This window comes from Trachurus trachurus (assembly GCF_905171665.1).
Source record: "Trachurus trachurus genome assembly, chromosome: 22".
NCBI lineage: Eukaryota > Metazoa > Chordata > Actinopteri > Carangiformes > Carangidae > Trachurus > Trachurus trachurus.
The window spans coordinates 24,510,290-24,535,644 of record NC_139907.1 but is presented as its reverse complement, the minus strand read 5'-3'; the positions used below and the strand labels follow the sequence as shown (position 1 = coordinate 24,535,644).

The 25,355-nt window shown below is 40.7% G+C and overlaps 1 protein-coding gene across 1 annotated transcript in view; it reads left to right on the top strand.

Annotated features, from left to right (window-relative positions):
• adck1 (aarF domain containing kinase 1) overlaps positions 1-21,183 on the top strand; it is a gene marked incomplete at both ends in the record, with an annotated part of 73,546 nt that extends 52,363 nt beyond the window's left edge. The window contains 3 exons of the mRNA XM_083998031.1: positions 180-377; positions 13,302-13,495; positions 21,024-21,183. Coding sequence (XP_083854157.1) covers positions 180-377; positions 13,302-13,495; positions 21,024-21,183 — 552 coding nt within the window. The remainder of the gene's footprint in view (positions 1-179; positions 378-13,301; positions 13,496-21,023) is intronic.
• Positions 21,184-25,355: the final 4,172 nt, after the last annotated feature.

Below are 25,355 nucleotides of genomic sequence, written 5' to 3'. Positions count from 1 at the left end.
AATGTGTCTTCATCAGGATTTTGTTTCATGGCATGGAGGAATAATTAAAACTACAGATGGGTTACAATAGAAAAGTGCAAAAGTATAGATGTTTGTAATTTACTGTACAGTACTGTAAGTTATCGTTATTATTATCACTATATCATCATCATCATCACATATCATCCTCTCCCCTCCAGAGGCTGCAGCCAGACTTCAGGCTGGACTACTGTCGTCTGTGGCAGGGACTGATAAAAGGAGACATATCCAAGGTGGAGCATTACAGCCGCAGACTGGGAGCTGGGGATCTGTACCCGCTGTTCGCCTGCGTACTTACCGCTCGCTCCTGGACTGCAGTCAATGCTGGCATTAGTTCTGTGCCTGTCACACACTCTGAGGTACGATCCCACACAAACACTCAAACACATCGTCTGTCAGCAGCACAACAATCAGCACAATAAGTGTTGTTTAAAGCGCGTGCACAAGTTGGCGTGTGCAGTTACAGAGCCCCAGTGGAGTGTGAGAAAATATTCTTCCTCTTACTAAAACTAAAACCATAGTTGTCAATAAATTCATACATGTACATGCAAGTTAATTTCATGAAACAATTAGTTACTTCAGGCTCCATTAAGTTTCACTTTAACATTATAAAAACATGTGCAGTTGTTTGAATGATGAATTCATCAATCAATTAATTTGTAGCTGTTCACAATTCACAATTCTTTTTTGTTAGGGGCTGTTTCTTTTTTTTTCTTTTGTTTCTTTTGGGCATTTTTGCCTTTATTGGTTAGTAGCCTATAGTATAGAGAGACAGGAAATGGGAAGGCAGAGAGAGGGGGGATGACATGGAGTAAAGGGTCTCCCGATGCGGGATTCGAACCGGGGCCCGACTGCAGCGAGGACTGTAGCCTCTAAGTTGTGCTTATGAGGAGGTTTTAGCACAGCATCCAATAAACCAATCACAACTTTTAAGTGAAGCACACTGATGCAGACACAATCTATGGTTAAGGAACCATTGCAAAATAGTGAATAAAAATGTAATTTGGCTCCGTTGGACAGTTGGAAAGTTTCCATGAGTTTACGTGATTAAATTATTTCATGTCATTCATGTGAACCAGGCTCTAACAGGGAGTACGCTTGGCTGGTGGAAGCTTCAGAGAGGAGGCCTCTTCTCAGCACTGTCTATAGTGTGGCTGCCAGGGTGCAGCTTATGAATGAGTTTGGGATGCTCTCATATTTTTGACCATGTAATGTAACAGGTTAGTTTTCCTGACCCAAAGAGGCCCACATAATGATACTAAATATAACACAAACGCTAACGTGACTTATGGGAGTTGTTAAGTTTTGCTACAAGAAAAGACAGTGGAATCCACCAGCAGAGAGTGTTTGTGTGTGTGAGTACCCCGTTACCCACAGGGGTTCCACAATGCCATCTGTGCTCAAGAGGGTGTTTATTTATATACCTCCCTTATGCAACGTTTTGAAGCTGGCAAAAGCGCTGCGCAACAGTCTGCTACAGTGTGCCGCCCCCTCTATCATCATGGGCGGTGCAAGGCGCTGTTGGGCAGGGGCCAGTACATGAGTAAGTTCTTCTGAAACTGAAACGTATATATCTGGGGACAGAAATACCACTGAAAAGGTACCGATAATAGTGTCACGTTTTGGTTGTAATCTGAGGCCGTTTTAAAAATGTAAAAGCAGCACTAAACAACATATACAATACGTACTATCCAAAGAACTATTTACAGCTGGTACACCAATGATATCAGCAGCTCAGCTTGGCTCAGATTCCACTCAACTCACTTGTACCTACAGAGTAAACATCACAGGACATGTCTGTTCTGATGACACAAGTCAGCAGTGTGATGGCCCAGATGCACTGCCCGCGGAACCGAAGCACAGCGCCCTGGAGCGGAGGCTGACTGGCCGCTTTGGGATTTGGGAGCCTCCTTTCTTAGTAATTAGAGGGGGGCTGTATCTGACACTAAGGTGCACACTGATCGGCCGGTCATCCTGGAAGCTGGACAGTGAGCTGCTGATATGACTCAACAGGTCTGGTAGGAAAACTGCCCCAGAAAATGTTCAACCCGGTAGCATTTCGATAAACTAAGGACATATTTGAGGGTTCACTCTCTCACCTGAAAAACCACCAAAATGAACTTAAACAGTCTCTGTCACTTCCTGACGAAGGCTCTCAGTCAAAATGCGTCAAAGCGTCCTGTTTTAACAATGATTGGCCCTTAACACAATAAAGGCATTTTAAATTTTTGATACAAGATGAGCGCCTTGGCCTTTTCTCTTTTTTTCTAGTCTCTCTAGGATGTTGTGTCTTAAACAAAAGCTGAACAAGTTTGTGCCTAAACCTAACGAAAGCTTAACCCGGACGCCTCCAATGAGAAAACTGTTTTATTTATTAGTCACACATTGACAAACAATTCTGTTCATTTGATCTGAATGTCAGTGAGTAAATAACAGTGGATGCTGAGTCATTCTGTATCTTAAATCCTTAACCCACCAAAATGATCAGGTATAAGATGGTTTTCTTTTTTGAGTTTGCATAAACTTTAATACAGTCTGTGGCATAAACCTGCTAATAAAAGCTGATTGACCCCTTTTTCACTGCAAAGAGCAATGACAACATGTCCTTACAGAGCACACACACACACACACACATGAAGTGGAGAAAGAGAGACGTCACAGGATGTTGTGTTCACATCCCTGTTGATCTGAGTCAGAGTAGATGCATACCTACGTCTTATTATTAAGTGGTTTGGCCTGGCTGTGAATGCTGATTGTTCACTTCTCCATCTTCAACAAAAGCTGTGATAGCATGTTTTTGACCAACTGGAAAGAGGCTTGACAAACTGTACCCTGCTACAGTATTCACATCATCATACCATATTTGTAACTTGTGGATCTTAGTGAGTAATTCTCTTGACGTCTGAGGTGATTTCTGCTCATGTTACAATGAGCTTTGTTTTATGTTACCACTGGCATTTAGTCCAATGATTATTCTCCCTGTGTGGTAAGTGTCTGTAGATTTACTAAACAGTGTTGCCTTGAGTGAAATAAACACACCCCATTGTGGTTAAAATCAATCTATATTGGGATTAACGGCATTAGAAAATGGCCTCAGAGGACAAAACTATTGATCACGTCTTTGTAAAGAAGCTGGATTATTACATATTATTGAGGGAATGTGCATTTTTATAGATTCATCAGAATTCTGGTGTGAGAATGTGTGAGAGTGTTTTCTTCTCCCTCTCTGTCTCCCACTTTAGCTGACATGAAAGCAGTAGGCCAATGTAGGCTAACTGTCTGTCATTTATATGCCCTGTCTCTCTCCCTCTCTCTCTCTCACACACACACACATTAGGTAGACGCCACTCTAGTGCCCTCCACTTGAACACACTTGTTGATTGTGTAGCACTCTGCATTTATGAGGCCATTTGGAGACATTACTGTTGCCACAACCGCTCATCTGCTCTGCTTTGTCTTTCTTATCCCTTCTGACATCCCCTCTCTTCTGCCCTCTCCTGCTCCCTCTCTTCTCTTTGTCCTCCAGCCACTCTCTCATGCATGGATCATTTTTAAGTCCTGTTTCAAACAACTGATGTATTCCATTAGTGTTAATGCAATCACATGCAGCAAATGTTGAGTGCTTTTAGAGCTGTTGCTTTTTTTTCTGTGTTTCATTATCATGCAGGAATATTTTTTAAATTAAGGTAGTGGTTTAACAAGCCTAGTGATTTTTTTTGTCCAGTTCTGCATATGGCCCAGAATATTAAATCCTGATTTTTCTTTTTTTCCCCCTATTTTTAATTGACTTTTCACCTGCAAGACTTATTCTTGCAGGTGGTATCCTCAGACTCTTATTTTTGTCTGGATACTGTGTCGCTTCTGATGTGTCACAGTAAAGAGAGCTGAAATCACAGCTCAGTCTTGAACCGTTCTGATATATAATTTTAATAGACCACATTACTTTCACTTTTTTGGCAGACAAAATGAACAGAAAAACATATAACTGAGTTTTGTGACAGATGCAAACAGATAAATCCAGCTAATGCTATAGGCTTAAGCAGTTCTTGTTTTGCAAAAATAACTAAAGACCTGAGACACGTGCCAAAATGACATCATTATGCATAAACATCACCCACTTTAATAGTCTGTTGCAATTTAAGGTTTTTAACCAGGATTCGTATGCAAACAGGGGACAAACAATGTTCAGGCAGCAAAATGAAACTTTACTGTATTGCTGTAAGGTAACACAAAAAAAACATTTAAAGGTGGATGGAGAGTCCAGAATAAAACTGAATCCAAAATAGAACAACAATGAACAGTGAAAGCGAACCAAAACTGAATTCAGTACAAAAATAGCTAAAAATGCAATACATTATACTTTTGGTCATCTATCCAATATGACAAATATTGCTATGGAAATGTCCCTATGCTGAATATGCAGTAGTGCAGGTGAAAACCAGACAGTTGAGGCGATGCAGGAGCTTAAAACAAGTTGTGAGTGTTCCCAAGAGCACAGTGGCATCAATGCATGTGAAATGGAAGATGTTTGGAACCACCAGGACTCTTCCTAGATGTGGACCATTCAGGCCTTTGGTCAGGGAGGTGACCAAGAAGCTACTGAGTTCCTCTCAGCATCACTCTGTCTAAAAGACGCATGTCAGCTGCTAATAGACTGTAGGAGCTGGAGGAAGAAGACTTCCTGCTCCGAAGAGAAACAAAGTAAACTCAATAATTACAAACGCTATCTATAGTAAACACCAGGCACTGCTCATCACCTTTCACCATGCCAGTGCAGTTGGTTTCCTGGTGTTTGAGCAAGGACATACTGTCTGTTTCAATGTCGTTCTATATCCAAGTCCAGCTCCAGACAGGAGTGACAGTTATTGCACAGTCATGTTATTACTAGATACATAATCCAGGTGGAACAATAACATGTCCAAATAAACCAATATGGATTTTTGATTCATGATTTGGTCAGTTTAGTAATCATAAAGACATATTGTCTCTTTTCTGCACAGGTTCAGGTTCAGGTTCAGGTTGATACCCAAGGGTAAACAAGTTTCACAGTTGAGAGTCGAAACAACTAACACAATTCGAACAATCAAAACAAGACATAAAACATAAAAGAAGAGATATAAAACAAGAAACAAATTAGAATCAACAGAAAGTGCTGCAATCCATGAAATAAAAGCATGGAATAAAAACAAATAATTTAAATAATTTAAAAAGCAAACAGCAAATTTCCTACAGATATAGATTTAGAAAAACTGCAGTCATTCCAGTAAAGGTAACTCTTGTGCAGCATTTGTTATCTCCAACTCTAACATGATGCTCAGTTTCAGTCTCCGTTGCATATAGTACCCACACACCGTAGCAGAGAGACCCGCCACCAGCTACCATCTTGCATTGTAACGGCTGAGTGATGCAGATACAGCGCTTCACAAGTCTAAATGTTCACAATAGAGGCATTTTCCATTTGCACCGGCTCCGTGTTGAAGTATAAACCAGGCTTTAGTGTATGAATGGAAAAATACAGCCTGAGAGAAGAGTTCAAGCTCCGCCTACTGCCATCTCTCTGTAAAGCAGGCTCGATCGTCGGATTGTCCGAGGAAAAAACCTAAAAACTGACGCCCAATTAGTCCATGTGTGCATTTGTTTAGTGCGATTCGTTCACTGTGCCCAAGTACAGTTGCATTCTTGGACTGTGCAGAATAAAAATGGTAATATCAGATCTTCCAGTAGATTCTGACATTCTGCCTCTGCCCACAGTTTCCCTAATATCTGCTGGCTGCTGAATGAAACCATTCTGCCAGCTCCCTGCTACACCGAGGAGAAAAGAAAAATCACAGATTCCACCTCCCCCCAACTGCATTCGCTTTGCCTTTTGCACGGCCTATTATCGCACCACTCGCAATACAATATGCCCTTATTGAAGCTTTCAGATGCAAATGAGAGCACTGTCGCCTTCTCTGTGTCCTGCTGACAGCTGTGAGGCCTGCTAACCAACCTCCTATAATTGCTACTAATTGTTATTCCCCAAGCAGGACTCAGCAGAGCACTTCAGAACACCCAGACCTCTGTTATGTGGACTAGGAGGGGACTGAGAGTGCTGGGGGGGAAATAAGTTACATGTAACGGGATTACATAATGAGATTGCAAATTGAAAAAAAAAAAAAACTAAATGTAATTTGAACTTGTAACCTCATAAAATTATATGTATAAGAAAAAGATAGTGATTGAATTTTGGCACAAGTCCACTCTAACATTATTTCTGTTACTTTGTATCTCTTGGTTGGGGTAAATCTGCTAATAAAAGCTGATTGACTCCTGTTCCACTGTCAGTCGAGTTAACCCTTTTGGGCTTTACACACTCAACTACAAAGAGCGACGTCACACAGGAGGAAGATTAAACTGCTTAAACAGATCTGTGGCATCTCACCCAAGTCAGACTCCTGTAAAAGTGTCCAATCCTCCATGTGAGAAGCTTTGATCAGTGAGTGTGTTGTTTTAAAAACTTATTTCAGATTTGCGCCGACTCTGTCGTCCTGAGTGCTGCATAACCAAGGTGTTTGTGGCTAAACAGCAGCTGGACAGGTGACAGGTCACTGAGGAGCTACAGCAGGAAAAGCAGCAAAAATCAGCAGATTTACCAGTAGAATCTGAGCTCTAGTCAGCATCATGTTTCTGTTAGCGTTGTTGAGTTGTGTGTTGTTAAAGTCCCGACAGGACAGACTACATTAATGGTACTGTAATAAATCTAAGTTTCATTACTCAGATGAAGTAATGTAGCCAAACCAGTTTCATTAGTTATCATGTTTTAAAGGTAATCTGTACCATAAAATATAATATAATGTAAATCCTATCCTAGTCGGCAACAACCTTTTCTTAAATTTCTCTAAGCCAAAACTACACAACACTGACTGATGCTTTTAGCGTATTGACTAAAGGTTATGATTTTTAAAAACACTAATGAAAATAGTTAACAGGTGTATATTACAAATAGAAATGCAAAGTGTATTATGTACAACTTATGCACCACCACAACACAAGTTGTACATAACTGTGTTGGGGCATCTGGATGGATTTGTAGTTATTTCATTGCCATGCTCCATCAGGCAGGGGGACTGCCAACGGAAATGAGCCTATTGGCTATAATTGGGTGCATTTACATTTTATTCTTTTAAAATGTTCATTAATGTACACTGTCCCTCTTAAACAAATAAAGGAAAGTAAATTAAATTAAATTTATGGACAATGAGTCAGAGAGGATGTATTTATTAACACAGTTTCCAACAAAATGTGTCATGTGCAACTGTGTTGTATTGGCTTATTATGTTTAATGGCAATGCTATGCTTACAGGAAGTTGTGTCTGTGTCACATTTGAATTTCGCAGTTTACAATAACATCAAATGGGCAACTACACCATGACTACTGGCTGAAGCACCAAGCCTATTTCAAACTGTCATAACATGGAAATACACATCACATTATGATCATAGTAATAGCAAATGTAGGCCTTTGTCAAACTTTAACATTTTTTCTAACTCCTTAATCACAACTGTTGCCAAAAAGTGTTTGTAGTTTAGCCTATATCTTTATCAGGCATGAGAAATATGATTATAGAGAATACTATAGAATTGTTTTCAATGTTTATATGTGTTAGGTATAGACGTTTTTGTGCTGATATGTCTTATTTGATCTCATGCTTTTATTATAATTTTTACTAACAGTGTCATGGCCACAGATTCGGTTCTCTTGGGACTTTTTTAGAGTTGTATGTTTAAGCAGTTTATCATTTTGTATCAGTCATCTTGTAAAGAGTCGGGCTGAAGTGTCTGACTGATATTGAGATCTCACTCTCTACGTTTGAGGATTCTTACCTGCATTCGAGTTCTGAAGACACACTTGATGCCATCTTGAAATTGAAATATGATTGTTACAACATTTTGAAAGTCTAAGTTATACATTACATTCTTAGGCTGAAAAAACACTACACTTGGGTGATAAAGCTCATAGATTGGTTACCATGGGTGCAAGCTGATTTCCTACCGGCCGTGATGAGTTTGACAGAATCTTGTAAGGCCATCCCAGACATTATTGCTTCATTTTTACTTTATATGGTGAACTGATGGCATTTTCCTTAAAGGTGTACAGAAATGGCCGTTTATCCTGTTTGTCGCGCCGAGTTGTCACGAGCTGCAACACGAGTTTACCCGAGTGAGGAAAACGAATTTGATTGGTCGTTATCGAGCGGGCGGGATATTCAAAGCTTGGGGCGAGCCCGAGCTCCGTGTGTGTGTGCGTGTCTCAGACGTTTGAATGACGGTTGACGGATCCAATATCAGTGGCTAGTGAATCGTGTACAGGCTGACGTATAATCCGTGCGCCTGCACTATCCAATGCGGAAAAAAAAATACACACTTTCATCCCGGATTTACTCAAAAATAGAATTTTGCACAAAGTTTGGCCTACAATGTCTGAAAGATGAGTTATCACATTAATTTTATGATCCAGAGTGGGCTCAAATTCAGTTTTCTTTTCTGTACACCTTTAAGACGTGTTCTGTTTCTTATATCTGTCCTCTGAAAAAGACACTAACGTTAAATGCTATTGCCTTTTAAACAAGCTAGATAGTGACTAGTTAATGCAACAGTGCCATGGACAGGTCACTATAGGGCCAACATGTAGAGACAATCTCACACACTCTCAGTAGAATGCTTTATGCTTGTCCCAAATCCGCTGTTTCTAACCACGATTGCCATAATAGGTGTCCCCCAATCTGCTACACAGTGGAACCATGCAGACTCGCTGCTATTTGAGCCAGTCCCCAGATCACTGGCATAAGTTGTGACATATCTCAATTGGTTGATGTGTCAGATGTAAGGATGTCCTTCTCTACTGTCACAATCTGATAAACACCTTAGAGGAACTGAGCAGGATTTTCCTGTGGCTATGCTAAAAAAGCTCCGGAGTAATTGTGATAGTCCAAGACTTGTGACTTGTTATGAGTGAGAATGGAGGCTCTCTGTCTTCCACCTGGCATCTCATGGCTGAAAACCAACCTTGCACCATCAGTACAGTACCTGGCCGCCGCCCCGGTGTCCCAGCTCTAGTCTCTGCGCACCGCGACACAAACGCTCCATAACCCGTTTGACAGTTAATCCTACACAAATACACTTCATAGCATAGTATATGTTATATAACGTTATCCACCGCTCCACGGATTGCTTTTTCGCCAAAAAAATGCACATGGCCAGGCGGAGAGTTCACAAAACAGCGGAAAAGTGACCAGACTTGCATAGTTCCTCTTTAAGGCAGCTTTCAGAGTTTACTATACCAAAGATAAAAGTCTGTCTATGCTTCTGTCAGATAGCCTTGCCCTGAGTTGTCTTATTGATCTACCTCTCAAAATTGCATTGCCATTATCATTTTAGGTATTTGTCAATTCATATTCACAGAAACCCCAGGCCTGAAGCCTTTCTGTCAACTGGCATGTTCTCCATGTGCCTACATACAGTACAGGTTCTCTGCAGGTGCAGGTGTGAAGATGAGTGTGTTCTACGTTGTTCTATATGTCAGCTATGTGATGAACTAGTGACCTGACCAGTTTCATTAGTTATCCAGTTTTAAAGGTAATCTGTACCATATTATATAATATATGTAAATCCCTTCATTGTTGGCAACAACCTTTTCTTAAATTTCAAAGACAAAACTGTGCAGGTTATGATTTTTAAAAACACTAATGTCCAGGATGTACCTCAGCCTCACCTTATGCCATGGGCGCATTTATCAGACTATATTACCATTACTAAGGCTGAACTCCAGATCAAATTCAGTCCCCCTTTTCAGTGTGTCTACAAAATAGAAACATTTCTAAGCAGAATCTATCTCACCTTGACCAGCTCTCCAACCACCACCATTTTTTATTCCCACCACTGTCAGTTCCTTTTCATTAGCAACCTCCGCTCTCTACATTAGAGATGCATGGGTTAAAGGTAAAGGAATTGAGATTTCAGAGGAATCTCTTATCAGTGCCAGACTACAACTTGTCTAGTTTACATTTTGTTGTCTGCACTTCTCAAAGGTAATCTTTGTTCCCATTGACTCTTCCACTTACATTGCAAAAAGCCTTCATGTCTGAGTGGAAATCGGTTTCTCCAAGTTCTGCTTTAAATAAAATGACTATCTGACATTGGGTCATGTCTATACCTTGAAGAATTACAATTCACTCTGTCAGGTACAAATTCCAAGTTTCTTAACACTTTGAGACTTTTTTATCAATTTTATGAGAATGTAGGAGTCACAACCTGGAACCAGACTGTATCCGTGGTTCTATAATGCTCTTTTTTTTTATGTTAATATGACTCTACAGGAGTTCAGTTGCCCTCCTGGACCTCACTCTGACCTTCTTTCATAGCCTCTATTCTACCTATCAATTTTTAAGTCTAAGTCATTGGACTGTCTTGAACTTGCAGTTCACTGTTTCTGTATCTTGTGTGTGTGTGCATGGGTAGAATGCAACATAGTTGAATCAGATGCTGTTTGCTGCATCAGTGTCGTGAGTTCAAATCACTTCCTGTGGGCATGAGACAAAGACAGGCAGACAGAGAACAGAGATAGAGTTTATCTGTGTCAGGATGTTGACTAGCTGTCTGTCTCTCTCTGTGTCTGTCAACTCTCTGTTTATCTGGGCTGACAGCTCTGACAGTGCTGCTGTCACAAACACACATGCACGCGCATGCATACATACACGCACGTACACACGGGCAGGAGGAATACATAATCCACGGCTGTTTGAATGATGTACTGACAACAAGTGGCAGCAAGCCCTCGCAGCTCACAGATTTGGGGTATATAAGTGTATGTTCTGTCAAATGACATCTTTGGTTTATGTTTTTATGTCTGATGATTGAAATAATTTTGTAGATAAGGGATGAATTCCTCACTTTAAAGTGTATCAGATAAGGGGTTAAACATCCCATGCCAGCTGAGCTGAAGAAGCCATATCACAAATGCTGAGCTGGGGCTAAGCTAAAGGCTAGGAGATGGAGACATCAGCCTTTTTATGACACCGACCCACATGAGAAATGTCAACACCCTGGCTAACAAGTGTGATGAAGTGGAGGCATTAGTGAAGAACCAGCAAGCGTGTTGTGATTATGGTCTTGTTTTTCATGGAGACCCGGTTTAAACAACAACACTCTGGCATTTCTGTCCAGTAAATCCACACAGTCCAGAGCAAGTGGAAAGCATAACGTTCTGCTTGTCATAGTATGGAGGTATTATTGTTACTTTATTATTTGCAAATGTGTATCTCAAACTGTGTGTGGGATGAGATCTGTAAATGTGTACTGACATTTGTGTGTATTGAAGACTTCTCTGTCTGCTTCTCTCCTATCTCCAAACAGTTTTATCAGATATTTGCTCATATTTCCTTTGAAATGGATGCCAATATTGGTGAAAACACTGTATTTTTTTTCTGTAGAAGCATGGCTGGGAGAGAAAGCTAGACGCCGGACATAGCAACAGTAACCAAGGGGGACGGGGCTTAGCGAAGGGTCAAACACGGGGTACTACTCTGCACCCTGGCAGACTGAGCCTGTGAGCCTGAGCTCAGGGCAAAGGGAAAGTTACACACAAATCTTTTTACAGATCGCTGTACGCATTTGCGGATCCTGCCGCAGCAGAAGTGTACCAAAATTTGTGTGTAAAAAGACAGCCAATCGAGAGCTCCCGCCAAGGTTGTAACTGATGACAGACACTGAGGTCTGTCTACGTATTTACAGAATTGTTCACACCTTTACACATTTACATACACATTTACAGATGTACAGATGTTCGCATTTGTAGATTTGTCTTCACTTGCGAATCTGAAAACAGACAAGGATTTGTTTGACATTTACAAATCTGATTACACACACAGATTCTGAACACATTTGCAGATTCATGTACATACACACAAATGTCAATACACATTTACAGATACTCATCACACATACACAGATTGAGTTACACATTTGCGAATAATAAAGTAACAATAATACCTCCATATGCTTGTGAACAACAGGTGGTGCAGCCCCAGTAGTGAGGGAGAAGATCTGCTGTCAGGATATTGAAGTGTTGGCTTAATGTACTGAGGGAATTCTCTCACATTGTCACCATTGTTGTTTACATACAACCACAAACAGCATCTGTAGTCGCATGTGATGAATTTTAATCACATCACTCTCACCTCTCACTTTACTGGCTTCACTCACTCCAACACGTGGGTGTTGAATGTCCTACGAGAGAAAATAAGACACTTGATCTGACGTCAAGGAGGCTGACGCTTCTTCAACTATACCACCACTTGGCAGATTACATGTTATTATATTAACAATATAGAAGATGCTAGATGCTGCTCAGTGTAGTGTGTTTACTCTCATCACCATGACAACTGAGGGCTGGTTCACCTGCCGCAGCAGGGGCATGATTTCAGGAGACACCTCTAAGGCAGTGGTTTATCCTTGAAGCCCCCCTGCTTTTGTCCAAGACAAGCCAGCCTTATTCTATCTTGTTCTATCTTATTTTGTTTTATTTTATTTTATTTCATTTTATTTGTATTTTATCTTTCTGTCCATTTTCCTTTGTTGTGTCATAATTGTCATCATGTCCCTATTAGGTAGGTTGTAGGTTTTTGTTCCTATTGTCTTTGTTTATACATAATTTTGATTATCCACTTGGGTGTATTATTGAGATTTTAAAATTTCAATATGCACAAATATAATTTTGATAACCTCACAACCTCAGAACAGACAAAACTCTGTGGACCCCCTGAAATCTCTGACGCCCCTGAGGGGGGCCCGGACCCCAGGTTGGGAACCAATGCTCCAAGGGAGGTGTAAGAAGATAATCTGTGTGATTATTGAAGAGTTGTTCTTTAAATAGACATGGCAACATTATTACGCACATACAAAAGTGTGTGGATAAACACTTTATGGTCATGATGGTGCAGCATGTTTTATGTGTTTTAACATAATTGTTGCCTGGTGCCTCATCATCTCTGATCCTCACCAGCATGTGTGATGATTGGTTTGATGAATCAAACCCATTTGATGTGTGTATTCATTAATACCTGTTTCACCATCTGATAAAAAAACAACAACCAATCAGGGCATCATAGCCACATAGCCAGTTATCCCATGGATAGGTGTCTGGTGTTTACCAGTGAGAAACAGTGTAGAGCATGCATGTTGTAGAATAATGATTTAAATACTAAAGAAATAAATTGTCTAACCGTCTGTCTCCCTTCCCTTCACAGGACGTTGAGATACGGACCAACGCAGCTCTTTACTTGCCCCAGATCAGTGACCTCTTGAACCGAGTGCCCCGTCAGATGCTGCTGCTGCTGAAGACCAACGACCTGCTGAGAGGCATCGAGACCACTTTACAGACCAGAGCCTCATCGTCCTCCTTCATCAACATGTCCCGCTGCTGCATACGTGCCATTGCCAGGTCTGTGAGATCCTCAGGAAGTTTTATTTAGCTTAAACTTTATATGACATTTTGTCCATTTGTTCACAACATGCCTTGAAGGGAGTGTGAGGAAAGTACAACATGCTGTAATGACAAAGTCCAGTCTGTATTGGTTGACTTAAAGGCCCCATGGCATGAAAAATGTGATTTTGGTTATTTTTTCGTGCATGGGGAGGTCTCTGGGTCACGTATATACTGCCCCATGCATCAAACTGGTCATAAACGGAGAAACACACCCCGCCCATTTGTAGGAACTGTCTCTTTAAGATGAGCGGATAGCACTTCCTCCTTTTTGTGATGTCACACACAAGGTAACTCCGCCCACCGTGACCAGTTGTTTTTTTTCTTCAGTTTTTATGAATGCAACTTAGGTTTCAGTTACTTGCCTGTGATTGGCCCGACCACATGCCACTCAAAAACAGTCAGCCAATCAGAGGTGAGGTTCTCATTCTCTCTTCTGATTGGCCAAATGACCTGCGCCTGCTAGAGCTCCAGAAAGAGGCAACAGAAAGGGGCAGTATAAACGATATTAAGCAGATCACAGGTACTCAAAACCAATGATACATCTTGTTAGGGATATCAGCAGCTAAATAAACCCAGAGAAAAGTGCACAGCATGGGGCCTTTAAACATGGTGATGCCATCATTTATTAAGAGTTTCTGAACTCATACAGAAAGTAACACTGACTGCTGTGAAGTGAACCTTCTCCTCATCTAGACTAATAGAAACATAACATATTTGATAGGCAGTATCTTTTTACATTTGGCATTGTCTAAAGATCAATGAACTTCTCAATAGTCACATAATTTGTGACAGGGCATTGTTGAAGACACTGCTCAGGAGTCTGCTTGGCTGTCACTGGATAGAAGCTATTTCAGAGTCTTGTTGGTCTTGATTTCACACTCCTGACAGAAGTTTGATGATATGTTGTAGACGTGTCCTGTCCTTAATGATGTGGGCGTTGACCAGTTTTTGACCAGTGCAGTTTTTTCACACACTGGAGAGCTTTCTAGTCTTAAGAGTGCAGCTTCCATACCACACTGTGATTGAACCGGTGATCACACTCGCGTCTGTATATCTGCAGAAACTGCTGAGGATTGTGGATTTTATGAAACATGGTCTCTGCTATTCTGTGTTTATCATTTAGACATTTCTGACTGTGGCACCCCTGCTGTTTTCTTTCAAAGAGAGCAGGAATGAAGTCTGTGTTTTGTCTCAAAGTAAGTTATATTTTGTCACAGTGATGGAGACATTTCATCTCACAGAGACATTTCCTGCTTTCTTACAATGCAGTGATTTTTTTAAAAGTATATTTTTGGGGCTTTTTGCCTTACCGTATTTGACAGCATAGTTGAGAGTGACAGGAAATGGGGAGGCAGAGAGAGGGGGAATGACATGCAGTAAAGGGCCGCCTGATGTGGGATTCAAACCGGATCCGACTACAGCATGGACTGTAGCTTCTGCATATGGGGCGCCTGCTCTACCCACCACTCCACACGCCCCGTAATTATTTTATTTTTTTATTTTTTGCTTTGTTCTTGCCCCTTCTTACATATGTTAACTGATTTCTACTGAAAATCTTGCTTCTCTGCTATAAGAAAATACGAGCAGCAGCTCTGGACACAATGTAGTGGCCTGTTGCCATTGGCCTACCAGCAGTACAAGCCTGCACTGCAGTGGTTGGATACATATAGAACGTCTCTGATGGCACTTAGCCAAAGCTGATCAGCAGCAAGATGCTCAGCATCTCCATGGATGACGATCACAAACTGTTACAGGAGATTACAGTGCTGGGAACCAAAATTCATTGTTTAGAAGTGGACGTGGTCGTTCTCTACAGATGATACTACTACAGAGGCTTTGTTGTCATAATGATGAAATTCAAGGTTCCTCTCCAAGTGCATTAAAAACACACAACTATAAAATACATATATTTTATATAAAAATCAAATAAAAGACACAGGTAGGACATGTTAACACACAAATAGATAAATAGCTTCTTTTGTGATCTGTGAGGGTGAGGGTGAGGTTGAGGTACTTGTATTTGAATAGAGGGATATTATTGCATGTGTCAGGAGGGTGTCACACACACCTAACACCAACAAGACTAAGAAACAGGGAAACTGTGAGTCAGATAATACTAATATTAGAGTGGTAGCCCTCCTTGCAGCAAAGCCTAAGAGTAAATCATTCCCCTTTGAAAAAGGAGGACAAGTCACAGGCAGAGGCCACAACCCCAAGATTTGTGATGTGATTGGTTGACCTGCATTATCATCCTCTTCAACTGCCATCCAGAACAAGACACAGCTGTAGACAGCTGTAACAGAGAGAACTATCCACAAACTTCCCCCCCCCAAAAAAACAACTGAGGGAATATTTTGAGAGCAGATATGCTCCACTACTGCAGGACCCTGGATCTCCATCTCATGACCTGGATAACCTCTCATCCTAACTGAGAAAGATAAGGACTGTGAGTAAATTAGACTCTGATTATCCTCAAACTCTGATAGCGAGTGACTTTGCTAGAAAGATGTGAGAAGCCGGAGCAGCAACATTCCAGAATTCCCCAATAAAACAGACTCAACTGACATGACACAGAGAATTCTGCATATTGTAGTCGCACACAACCATAATAAATATGCAATGCTAATGACTATTGATTAAAAGATGTGCTATTGCTGGTCACCATGTATGGCAAAACAGCAGTGTTTTCTCATACATGGTGATCAGCGATCCAGCATTGCAGGATATGAAACTGTAGGAAAGTCTTGTATGGTCAAAAGCTTGTGAAAGAATATAGGCACACACACACACAAGTTGTTATAGAAATGGATATCGAAGGGGATAAATAAATCGGAGGAAGTCAAAGTGGTCAACGTTCTTTGTTCTCCGCTCGTCATTGCTCATCGGTGACGCAGTTCCCTCCTCAGACGTCCACATTACAGACACAACTCTGCACATGACGTTCTTCAGTGTATGAAACTTATATAAATGGTGAAATGGTGAGGACGGAAATGTGTCAGAAGTGAGGAGAAACTGAGATGATGAGTAAGAGGCTTTGGAAGAGAAATTGAAGATTGCCACCATTTGTTGGGAGATGAGAAATATGGGTTGTCACCTCAGTTGATGGCTGATGGATGGGGCCGTCTGGACTCACACACAAGGAGGTGGCTCCCTTTCTGTTATGTCCCTGATGTTTCTAAATGCAAGAATGTCTGTGTGGAGTTTGTATGTTGTCCCAGTAAGTCAATTTGTTCAGTGGGCAATGTTTTAATAATTGGAGCTATATGCATCAACAATACAGAAATAGAAACGTACTGTCATTAATAGGCCAATTTCTCATCAGAATTTTAGACCAAATAGTTTGGTTTTAGATAATCAAGATCAACTGTTATAACATAACATCCCTTGTACAACTTTCTGAAATAACGGATGAGCCAGAGCACTTATCTATGTCAGAGGCTACTTAAAGGAGAATTCCGGTCATTTTCTAAGTAACGCTCTACAGCTCTAGGTCTGATTGCTACCACAGGAAAAGACCCAAGAAAAATATGTGCAGCCAGAAACTAGCTCTCCTCCTGCTAGCTGTGCAACATTGCAGTTAAACAGTGAAGTAATGGGGGCAGAACTTTAAAACCATGACTTTGGCCTACAGTATATGCTCAAAATATCACTACACATGCTTTGCAACTTCCACCAGTGCCTTACCACACAACACTGACTATGCATAAACTCTGTTAATATTGGAGAGCATTGCTACATGTATGTTTTTGTCACTAGCTCTGTTCATGCTGGCTTCCTGGGTAGACCTTACTCGTCGACTGTCGAGCGCATGCCCAGTCTGCATCGGTGCAGGAAGTGGAAGAAGGAGAATATGTCCGGTTCCGATGTTGAAGAGATGGAGGAACATTTTGAATTTGATGGTCGTGCGTGTTTATTCGAATCAGAATATACAGATGAGGAGCAGTCTTCATTGATATGGAAACAGTCCCGAGCTCAACAGTCGACTAGTACAGTAAGGTCTACCAAGGGAGCCAGCCTGAATAGAGCTACATGACAAAAACACACACTGCTCTCTCATATTAACGGAGTTTATGTGCAGTCAGTGTTGTGTGGTAAGGAACTGGTGGATGTTGCAAAGCATGTGTAGTGATATTTTGAGCATAATAGAGGCCAAAGTCACGGGTTTAAAGTTTAAGGGGATAGTTCACCCAAAATTAAAATTTCACTCATTATCTACTCACCCTCATGTCGACTAAGAGCTGTGAGAATTTTCAGAGTGGGGGGTGGGGGGGGTGGGGGGGGTCCCCGCAGCAGTATTTGTCCATATAATGGTTGTGAATGGATACCACTTTTCTTCATCCAAAAAGACACACCAAAAAACATCCAAATACCTCCATAGTGCTCGTCTGTAATGTCCCTCTTGTATTGAAGCCCCGACATGAGAAATTGTTCCGCCGGTCAGTGCAAGGAAGAGCAGTGAACTGAGACACTGGGAGCTTCCGCTACAAACAAGCTTAAAATCTATACTTATTTAATTTTTTTCGGAACAATTTCTCATGTCGGGGCTTCAATACAAGAGGGACATTACAGACGAGCAGTATGGAGGTATTTGGAAAAGTAGTATCCATTCACAACCATTGTATGGACAAATACTGCTGCGTGAACCCCCCGTAACTCAGAGAAGGTACGGAGGACTCTGAAAATTCTCACAGCTCTTAGTCGACATGAGGGTGAGTAGATAATGAGTGAAATTTGAATTTTGGGTGAACTATCCCTTTAAGTTTAAGTTCTGCCCCCATTACTTCCCTGTTTAACTGCAGTGTTGCGCAGCTAGCAGGAGGAGAACCAGGTCCGGGCTACACATATTTTTCTCGGGTCTTTTCCTATGGTCGCACTTGAGGACCTAGAGCTGTAGAGCATTATTTAGAAAATGATCAGAATTCTCTTTTAAGTTTTTTTTTTCTGCTATCATGCTACCAAAGTATTTTGGATTCAGAGCATCCTGGTGGAAGTGACTAATACCTTCCCACATTAGCTCTGAGTTGGTTATTTTGGGTATTCTGAATTTAGACGAGCTATCTAAAACATCTAGTAGATTACAGGAGCTGTGCCGAGAGCCTCATTTGCAACAGCTGATTCCTGGTTCTTAGAAGACCAAATAAAACCAGTCTCCTGAGATCAGTCATGATAGATCGTATATTGTCTCTCAACGCAGCCCATGTTATCACTGGCTGCTCATAGGCATACATTCAGCACAGTGAGGTTTTTTTTTTTCTCGAGTGAATCATTTCATAATGTGTGTGTATACAGAGTTCGAGCAACACGTTACCAGGGGGAACACAGTTGTTTGAACATCATCATCACAAACTGAAGCCTGGACCAACATGAATCATTTTCCCACAGTCAGTGACAATGATAGCTGCTTCTCTTTCTCTACCTGGAGAAGGACTGTGTGAGTGAAGTCTGTCTCGCACTAGTGGCACGTTTCCTTTTCTACAGACTTCCACTGCATAACCTCATCATACTGGTGGTGATGTCTCAGCACTTCACAGTCCTCCCGTATAAAGTTGCTGTTCTGAGAATTCGTACAAGCTACATTTATGGACCTCGGTGCCAACAACTGATGGTAGCATTGTAACTTGCTGTTGTGTTTTTGTTGGTAAAATACACAACATGGTGGCTCCATCATTGGTTGCTTTTTGTCTACAAGTCGATCCTTGGCAAGACACCTTCCTATCTATCATCTCTTCTTCACCTCGCGGCATAGAACTTATCACACTAGATCCAGTAATTACATCAAGCTCCTCATCCCCAAGACTCCATCTGTCTTCGGCTGCCACTCCTTTCGTTTTGTAGCTGCAGACGACTGGAACACCCTCCTAAACACCACCACTGTGATCACATCATTGTGATCTTTTACCATTTCAAAGTGTAAAATCAAACAGATTACTGTTGACTACAGATATGCATTATGCTTGTCCCTTGACATGTGTATTTTGCTTGTTGCGTTGTGTATTGTTGTTAATATGGTTATTGTGTAATGCTATTTTTGCTGGAGCCTCTTGGCCAGGTCAGGTCTGTAAATGCAAATTTGTTCTCAAACATTTTACCTGGATAAATAAAGGTTTAAAAAAAGTACAATTAAAGCAGAAGTAAGCGATCCGGTGGTTTTGGCTAACTTCTTGTCAGCCGATGGAGTTAGCAGTCCCCGCCCTCGTCCCTACGTCACCACATTCACGCGCATCCCTTGGCTGCACACACAGAGAGGACCGCCCCTTTATGCCGTCCTCATTGGATAAAGGTTGTAGGATACAAGGAAAGTTTTCTCCTCGGCTTACAGCAGAGCAGAGTGACTGACAGACCCGTGTTTCAGACCAAACACTCTATAGAAGTGATTGCTGTCGGAAGACAGAACTATTTAAGACTTATATTAACACAAACATTCCGCTTACTTCTGCTTTAAACTAAGAACATAAAAGTTTGGGATTTAAGTACTGAGTTGTGGAATGGATGCAGTTTGGTTGATGAGGTTTATAAATAGATCAGTGGTCTGAGTGAATAAGTGCTTCCCTCAGGTAAAGGATTAGTAATAAGGGATGTCCTCATCACATCTGATACTGATCACTTTTTGTGTTTTGTTATTTATTTATTTAATTTAACCTTTATTTTACCAGGCAAATTGCTTGAGATAAAAAAAAAATCTCTTTTACAAGCATGGCCTGGCCAAGAAAGCAGCAACAAGATATACACACAAAGAAGAGGGGACAAAACATGGGAGAGAAAGAAAAAAAAAAGTTTTATTACGGCTGGTTTATGGTGGGTCAGTCTGCTTATCTTCATCATCACTGGATACTCCCAACAGGCAGCAGCACAACAGGATGAAAGGACCACAAAAGGTCAACAACATGCGTTTACATTGTTGAACAGACACACAACACAATGTAAAAAAAAAAAAAAAAAGGAGTATTGCACATGACATGCGCTTTGTCATTTCATCTCACAGTCTCACACATCTGTGACTCAAAGTATTCATTCCCTTCAACCATTCATGTGTTTTTAATGAAAAGTGTCTGATTCTGATTATCAGCTGATCATTCAGGGCTTCCCTAATTACAATGTGGTGCAGCTTGTGTAATGGTCACACTGTTAACTAATAGTCTAACACTTGAAACAAGCAGTGAGTGGTCTTCTGTATATTGTTGACCCATCCATCTACTCCAGTTCCTCTGCTACTTCTAAAATAATTCTGGCCACTAGAGGTCCCCTAACAAAAAATGTAGCTATGGGTCAAATTTCCGCTGATTAATGTTATAGATCAATTATCCAGATATACCTCCAAAGGTACAGTGAGACATATTTTCTGTGTTATCTCAAGCTGGCTGTTTTTTGATGGTGATTGTTGGAGCAAATTCCTGGAGAAGTCCAGCGTAAGATCTTGTGATGATTCATACTGATGACTCATACTGTGCCTAACCTCTTCCTTCTTCTTCCCCTGGTCATTTAGGCACAAGAGGAGTAAAGCTCATTCCAGATGGAAGCATCTAAAGATACAGCTGGCAGAATCTCACAGCCTGTGGAGTCTCAGCATGTATGAACTGTTTCTATGGGTGAAGGACTCCACGTTGGTGCACTGGCTCACTTCACTGCTGGCATTTCTGCACTGAGGCACATCTGGACATCTCACTCTACCACTTTACCAGCAGGCTGCAACTGTTGGCCTTTATGTGGTTTATGATATACTGCAAATTAATTCAAGTACCACACACACACACACACTCATGTTCTTCTATCTTTGTCAGGAGACTCATTGACATAACACATTCCCTTCCCCCTAAATCTGATTATCACAACTGAATGCCTGATCTAAGTCTTAATCCTCTAGCAGCCTAGAACTGGTCAAAATGTCCTCGGGCTGTAAGATCTATAACCCAAACCTGGTCCTCACAAAGATAGAAGAACAAGTCCACATACACATGAATGCATACAGTACATACAAAGACGGGACACTTGTCTTTGGACATTAAGAGCAGCTCATGACTATCGGCCAATTTTTAGGCCTTAGGATCAGAACAGTGCTCAGATAAACTATTTATTCATCATCGTGTCATAACTGTATTTCATTATTATTATTTCATAATATTGTAATTCCATCCTGCATGCGTTTGTTTTATTCTGCTTAATTTAAGAACATTATCGTTAGATACTGTTTTTTGTCATACTGTAACCTTGAAATACTGAACCGTGTCTCAGTATTTACTCAATACAAGTGCCATTATGCTACGAAGTACTTAGTGTATAAATTAATTTTAGTTTGTCAAGAAGTGAAAGAAATTTATTTAAAAAAAAGAATTGTGTAAAGTGTGTAGATGAATGAATGAGACACAATACACCCGTTAGTGACCGTTAGGAGCAATTAGTACATTGGAAATGTATGTAAACAGGACAGAGGACAAAGCCGGTTCTTCTAACGTCTTCCACACTTTTCATCCTGACTCCAGATCCACACACAAACTATCCATCATCTTACCTCACTTAGAGAAAACAAAGCGACAACTCCTACGCGAGTGGACACCAATAATACATGAATGCAAATGCTTCCACACATTTGCACTGCATTGTACAATTAAGCAAATGTCATTCAGCTATGTATGTATGTAGAATATGTTGAACAGGCCCGCCTCATTCTAATTTTATGTCAAATTGGCAAAAGGGAAAAAATTGGTTGTTAAAAAGCTGTTCTGACTGACCACCTTTATTGTGAGATGAAACACTTTACGACAGTGATTCTGAAATAGGGTCTATGTAGCAGCACACATACAGTACAGACCTCAGCTATCATGGCCACCATAAACTGTTGTGGTTGTTGTGGTGTTGTTGTGGTCACGACATTTATACTCATGTCTTGATTAAGTTTAAGCTACTTAACACGATAGTGAGTGTTTTGATTCCAAACATGCAGAGGACTATGTGGCAAAGAAAGAGAGGACAGAGGGAAGTGGAGAGTCTCATGCCCACTGCACAGTCACACACACACATACACACACAGAGATGTGGGTAAAGAAAGGAGACGGGTTACGTCCACACCATCACATAGTTCACAGTTTTTGAGCACTAAGACCGGAAACTCTGCTGCTGCGTTGTAGTCTGGATGGACAGAGACTTTAGAAAACGGCGTAGCAGACACCCACAGTCTCTCCCTGACTGAGTCATTTGCAGCTAGTTAACTTGTTGTTTAGTTAAATTCAGCATTTTAAAACTGCAGCTGTCAATTGTGTTGTTTATCACAACAAATCAGAGACAACAGTCTGCTTCCTGTTTACACTGGCTGACACACACTCACTGTATGTGATTGCTAAAGTACTGTATTTCAGGTGCTCTAGTGTTGTAGGCAGAGATTGTCTCTCATATGGAACTAAAATGGTTTGCTGGACGGAGATTGATTTGAAAACAGATTCAAAATGAATCATCAATCAATCAATCAGTCAATCAATCAATCAATCAAGCAAGCAATCAATCAAGCAATCAATCAATCGATCAAACAAACTTTATTTATAGCACTTTCCATGCACAAAGAAGCAGCCCAAAGTGCTTTACATAAAACTGCCCCATTCTCCCACACACACTCACATACCCACGCACATACGCACTCATGCAGAATTAAAAACATTGAGAAATTAAATACACTCAATCAGCCCATCAACCACCTGAGGGAATTTACCGATGAATCATAAACTTCATAGGTAACATTTTATTGTTGTGGTTGATTGGCGTAGAACCTGTACAGCCTGTTTTAAGAATTCATTCTGAATCACTACTTTGAAACTTGTCTCAATTATTTTTGATGACTACATGACAGTTTCAAAAGTTTTTCTTTGACTTAGCCTCAGAAAACAAAATACACAGATCAGTTGTTAATGCTGTATTGATGTGTATGTATCAATGGCGAGGAGCATAAAAGCTGTTTTGGTGGTACGTTGTGGCCTAACACCTAAATTGCTGATATTCCAATACAATGTGATGTGTGGTGGAACATGTAACACAAATTTGTATTTTCTTATCTGAATCAAAATTGTTGGCACATAGCACACTTTCTGAAACAACACCAGTACGACCAGTTCTCTCTTTCTCTGTCAGCTGAGTTCTTGAGATTCAGTTTAATGATCACTACAGATCCCAGACTCTTACAGTGAGGCTGCATAATCTAAAACTTTAGTGCCATAACCAAACTGATAATGATGCAGTAATGGAGGTTGGATAGATGGAAGAGTTCCCAACCCTCCAGTCACTTAGTAAAGTAGTGAATCAGTCAGTAATCCAGCCAGACAGGTACTGTATAGTAAATCATACATAAAGGCTGGTGTGTTCAGGGGCAAACATGTAGTAATTGCAGGCTGTCATAGGACGCCATTCACCTGCAGCTCCTTTTCAAAGAGACATATAGTCAGGGACGACATTAAGAAGTGGCGTGTAGTCCTGCTGCCATTGATCTGATTAATTCCTGATCATCACATAAATACCTCAGAAAGAAGTTTGCATCAAGTCAGATCATAGGCTACTGTGGTGGGTGCAGTAATGCAGTAATGTGTGTTTCAGGGTCAAATACTCATTCCACAAGGACTCCACTCGGGAGAAGTTATTATTTCTTTAAATACCGCCAACTGCTGTTTCTTCAACTTTTACATTCCTGCTACAGTATACTCCTTATTTACCTGTCAACAGGACAGATTTTGCCAACTTGTTGCCCACCATGGTATGACCTTGTTCGATTAATCTTGAATGCAACTTAAATATAACAACATAATTGCATTTCTGTCTCAAAACATTTCTTCTCCCTGAGTTATGTTATTTTAAATCATTTCCAAGTCGTTCAAATCCTCCCTCTTCTCATCACAATACACAATTTATATTTGTATGGTCTTGTTCTTTTCAACACACTGAGGAAAAGTTTTTTGTTTGTTGGTTTTTTGGTGGTTTGGTTATTTTATTTGTGACAGAATTCAGTGTAAAATGTGTGAAAAGTGTGCTGTATAGTACTCTGTCCACTGTACACAATGCAGTGCTTCGTCTTTGATGCATGTGAAATAAAGGTGCTGCAGGAACAAGTCCTAAAACCCAGAAACAAGTTGGAATGATCATTTTTGCACTTCAGATTGTGAGGACCGTGTCTTTTTAATAGGATATTGGTTGGATGACCATGGTTTGCACACTCAAGACATTTTCATTTTGTGACATGATAAAATATGTCACACTTGTGATTTTGTGTAAGTTTTTAAATGTCTTAAATATTGTCAATAATAATATAGTTTTTTTATTATTATATATGTGTATTTATAAAGCACAAGTATGTACAGTAGGTGCTCTACTCTGTCTTATGTACAGAGCACCATGGCATTGGTGGTTTATTTTAATTAAATAATAAAATTAAATGGTAAGTTTAAAACAAATTAAAAGTTCTTCAGGGGCAACACCCTGAAGCAAGTGAGGATAGCCACTATTTGTATCGGAATTGTTGCATTTGTGTGAATGTACCTCACCCTCGCCCCATGCTTTGCCAAAATTCAGTGGGACTTCTACATACAGTACAGACTAACTGGTGATGGCTGACCAACGGGACATAGTAGTAGTGGACAAACACAAGTGACGGCAACATCAGGAAGAAGGAGCACAAGAAGCTGTAGAAATACTAAGAAGAATTAGAAAAGATGTGGAGAGTGAAAGCAACAATGGTCTCTGTGGTATCTGAAACATTTGGGGATGTTGACCCCTAAAGATTCCAGATTCCAGGAAAAACAGAAGAGATCTCTGTCCAGAAGAGTGCAGAACGGCTACGATGCTT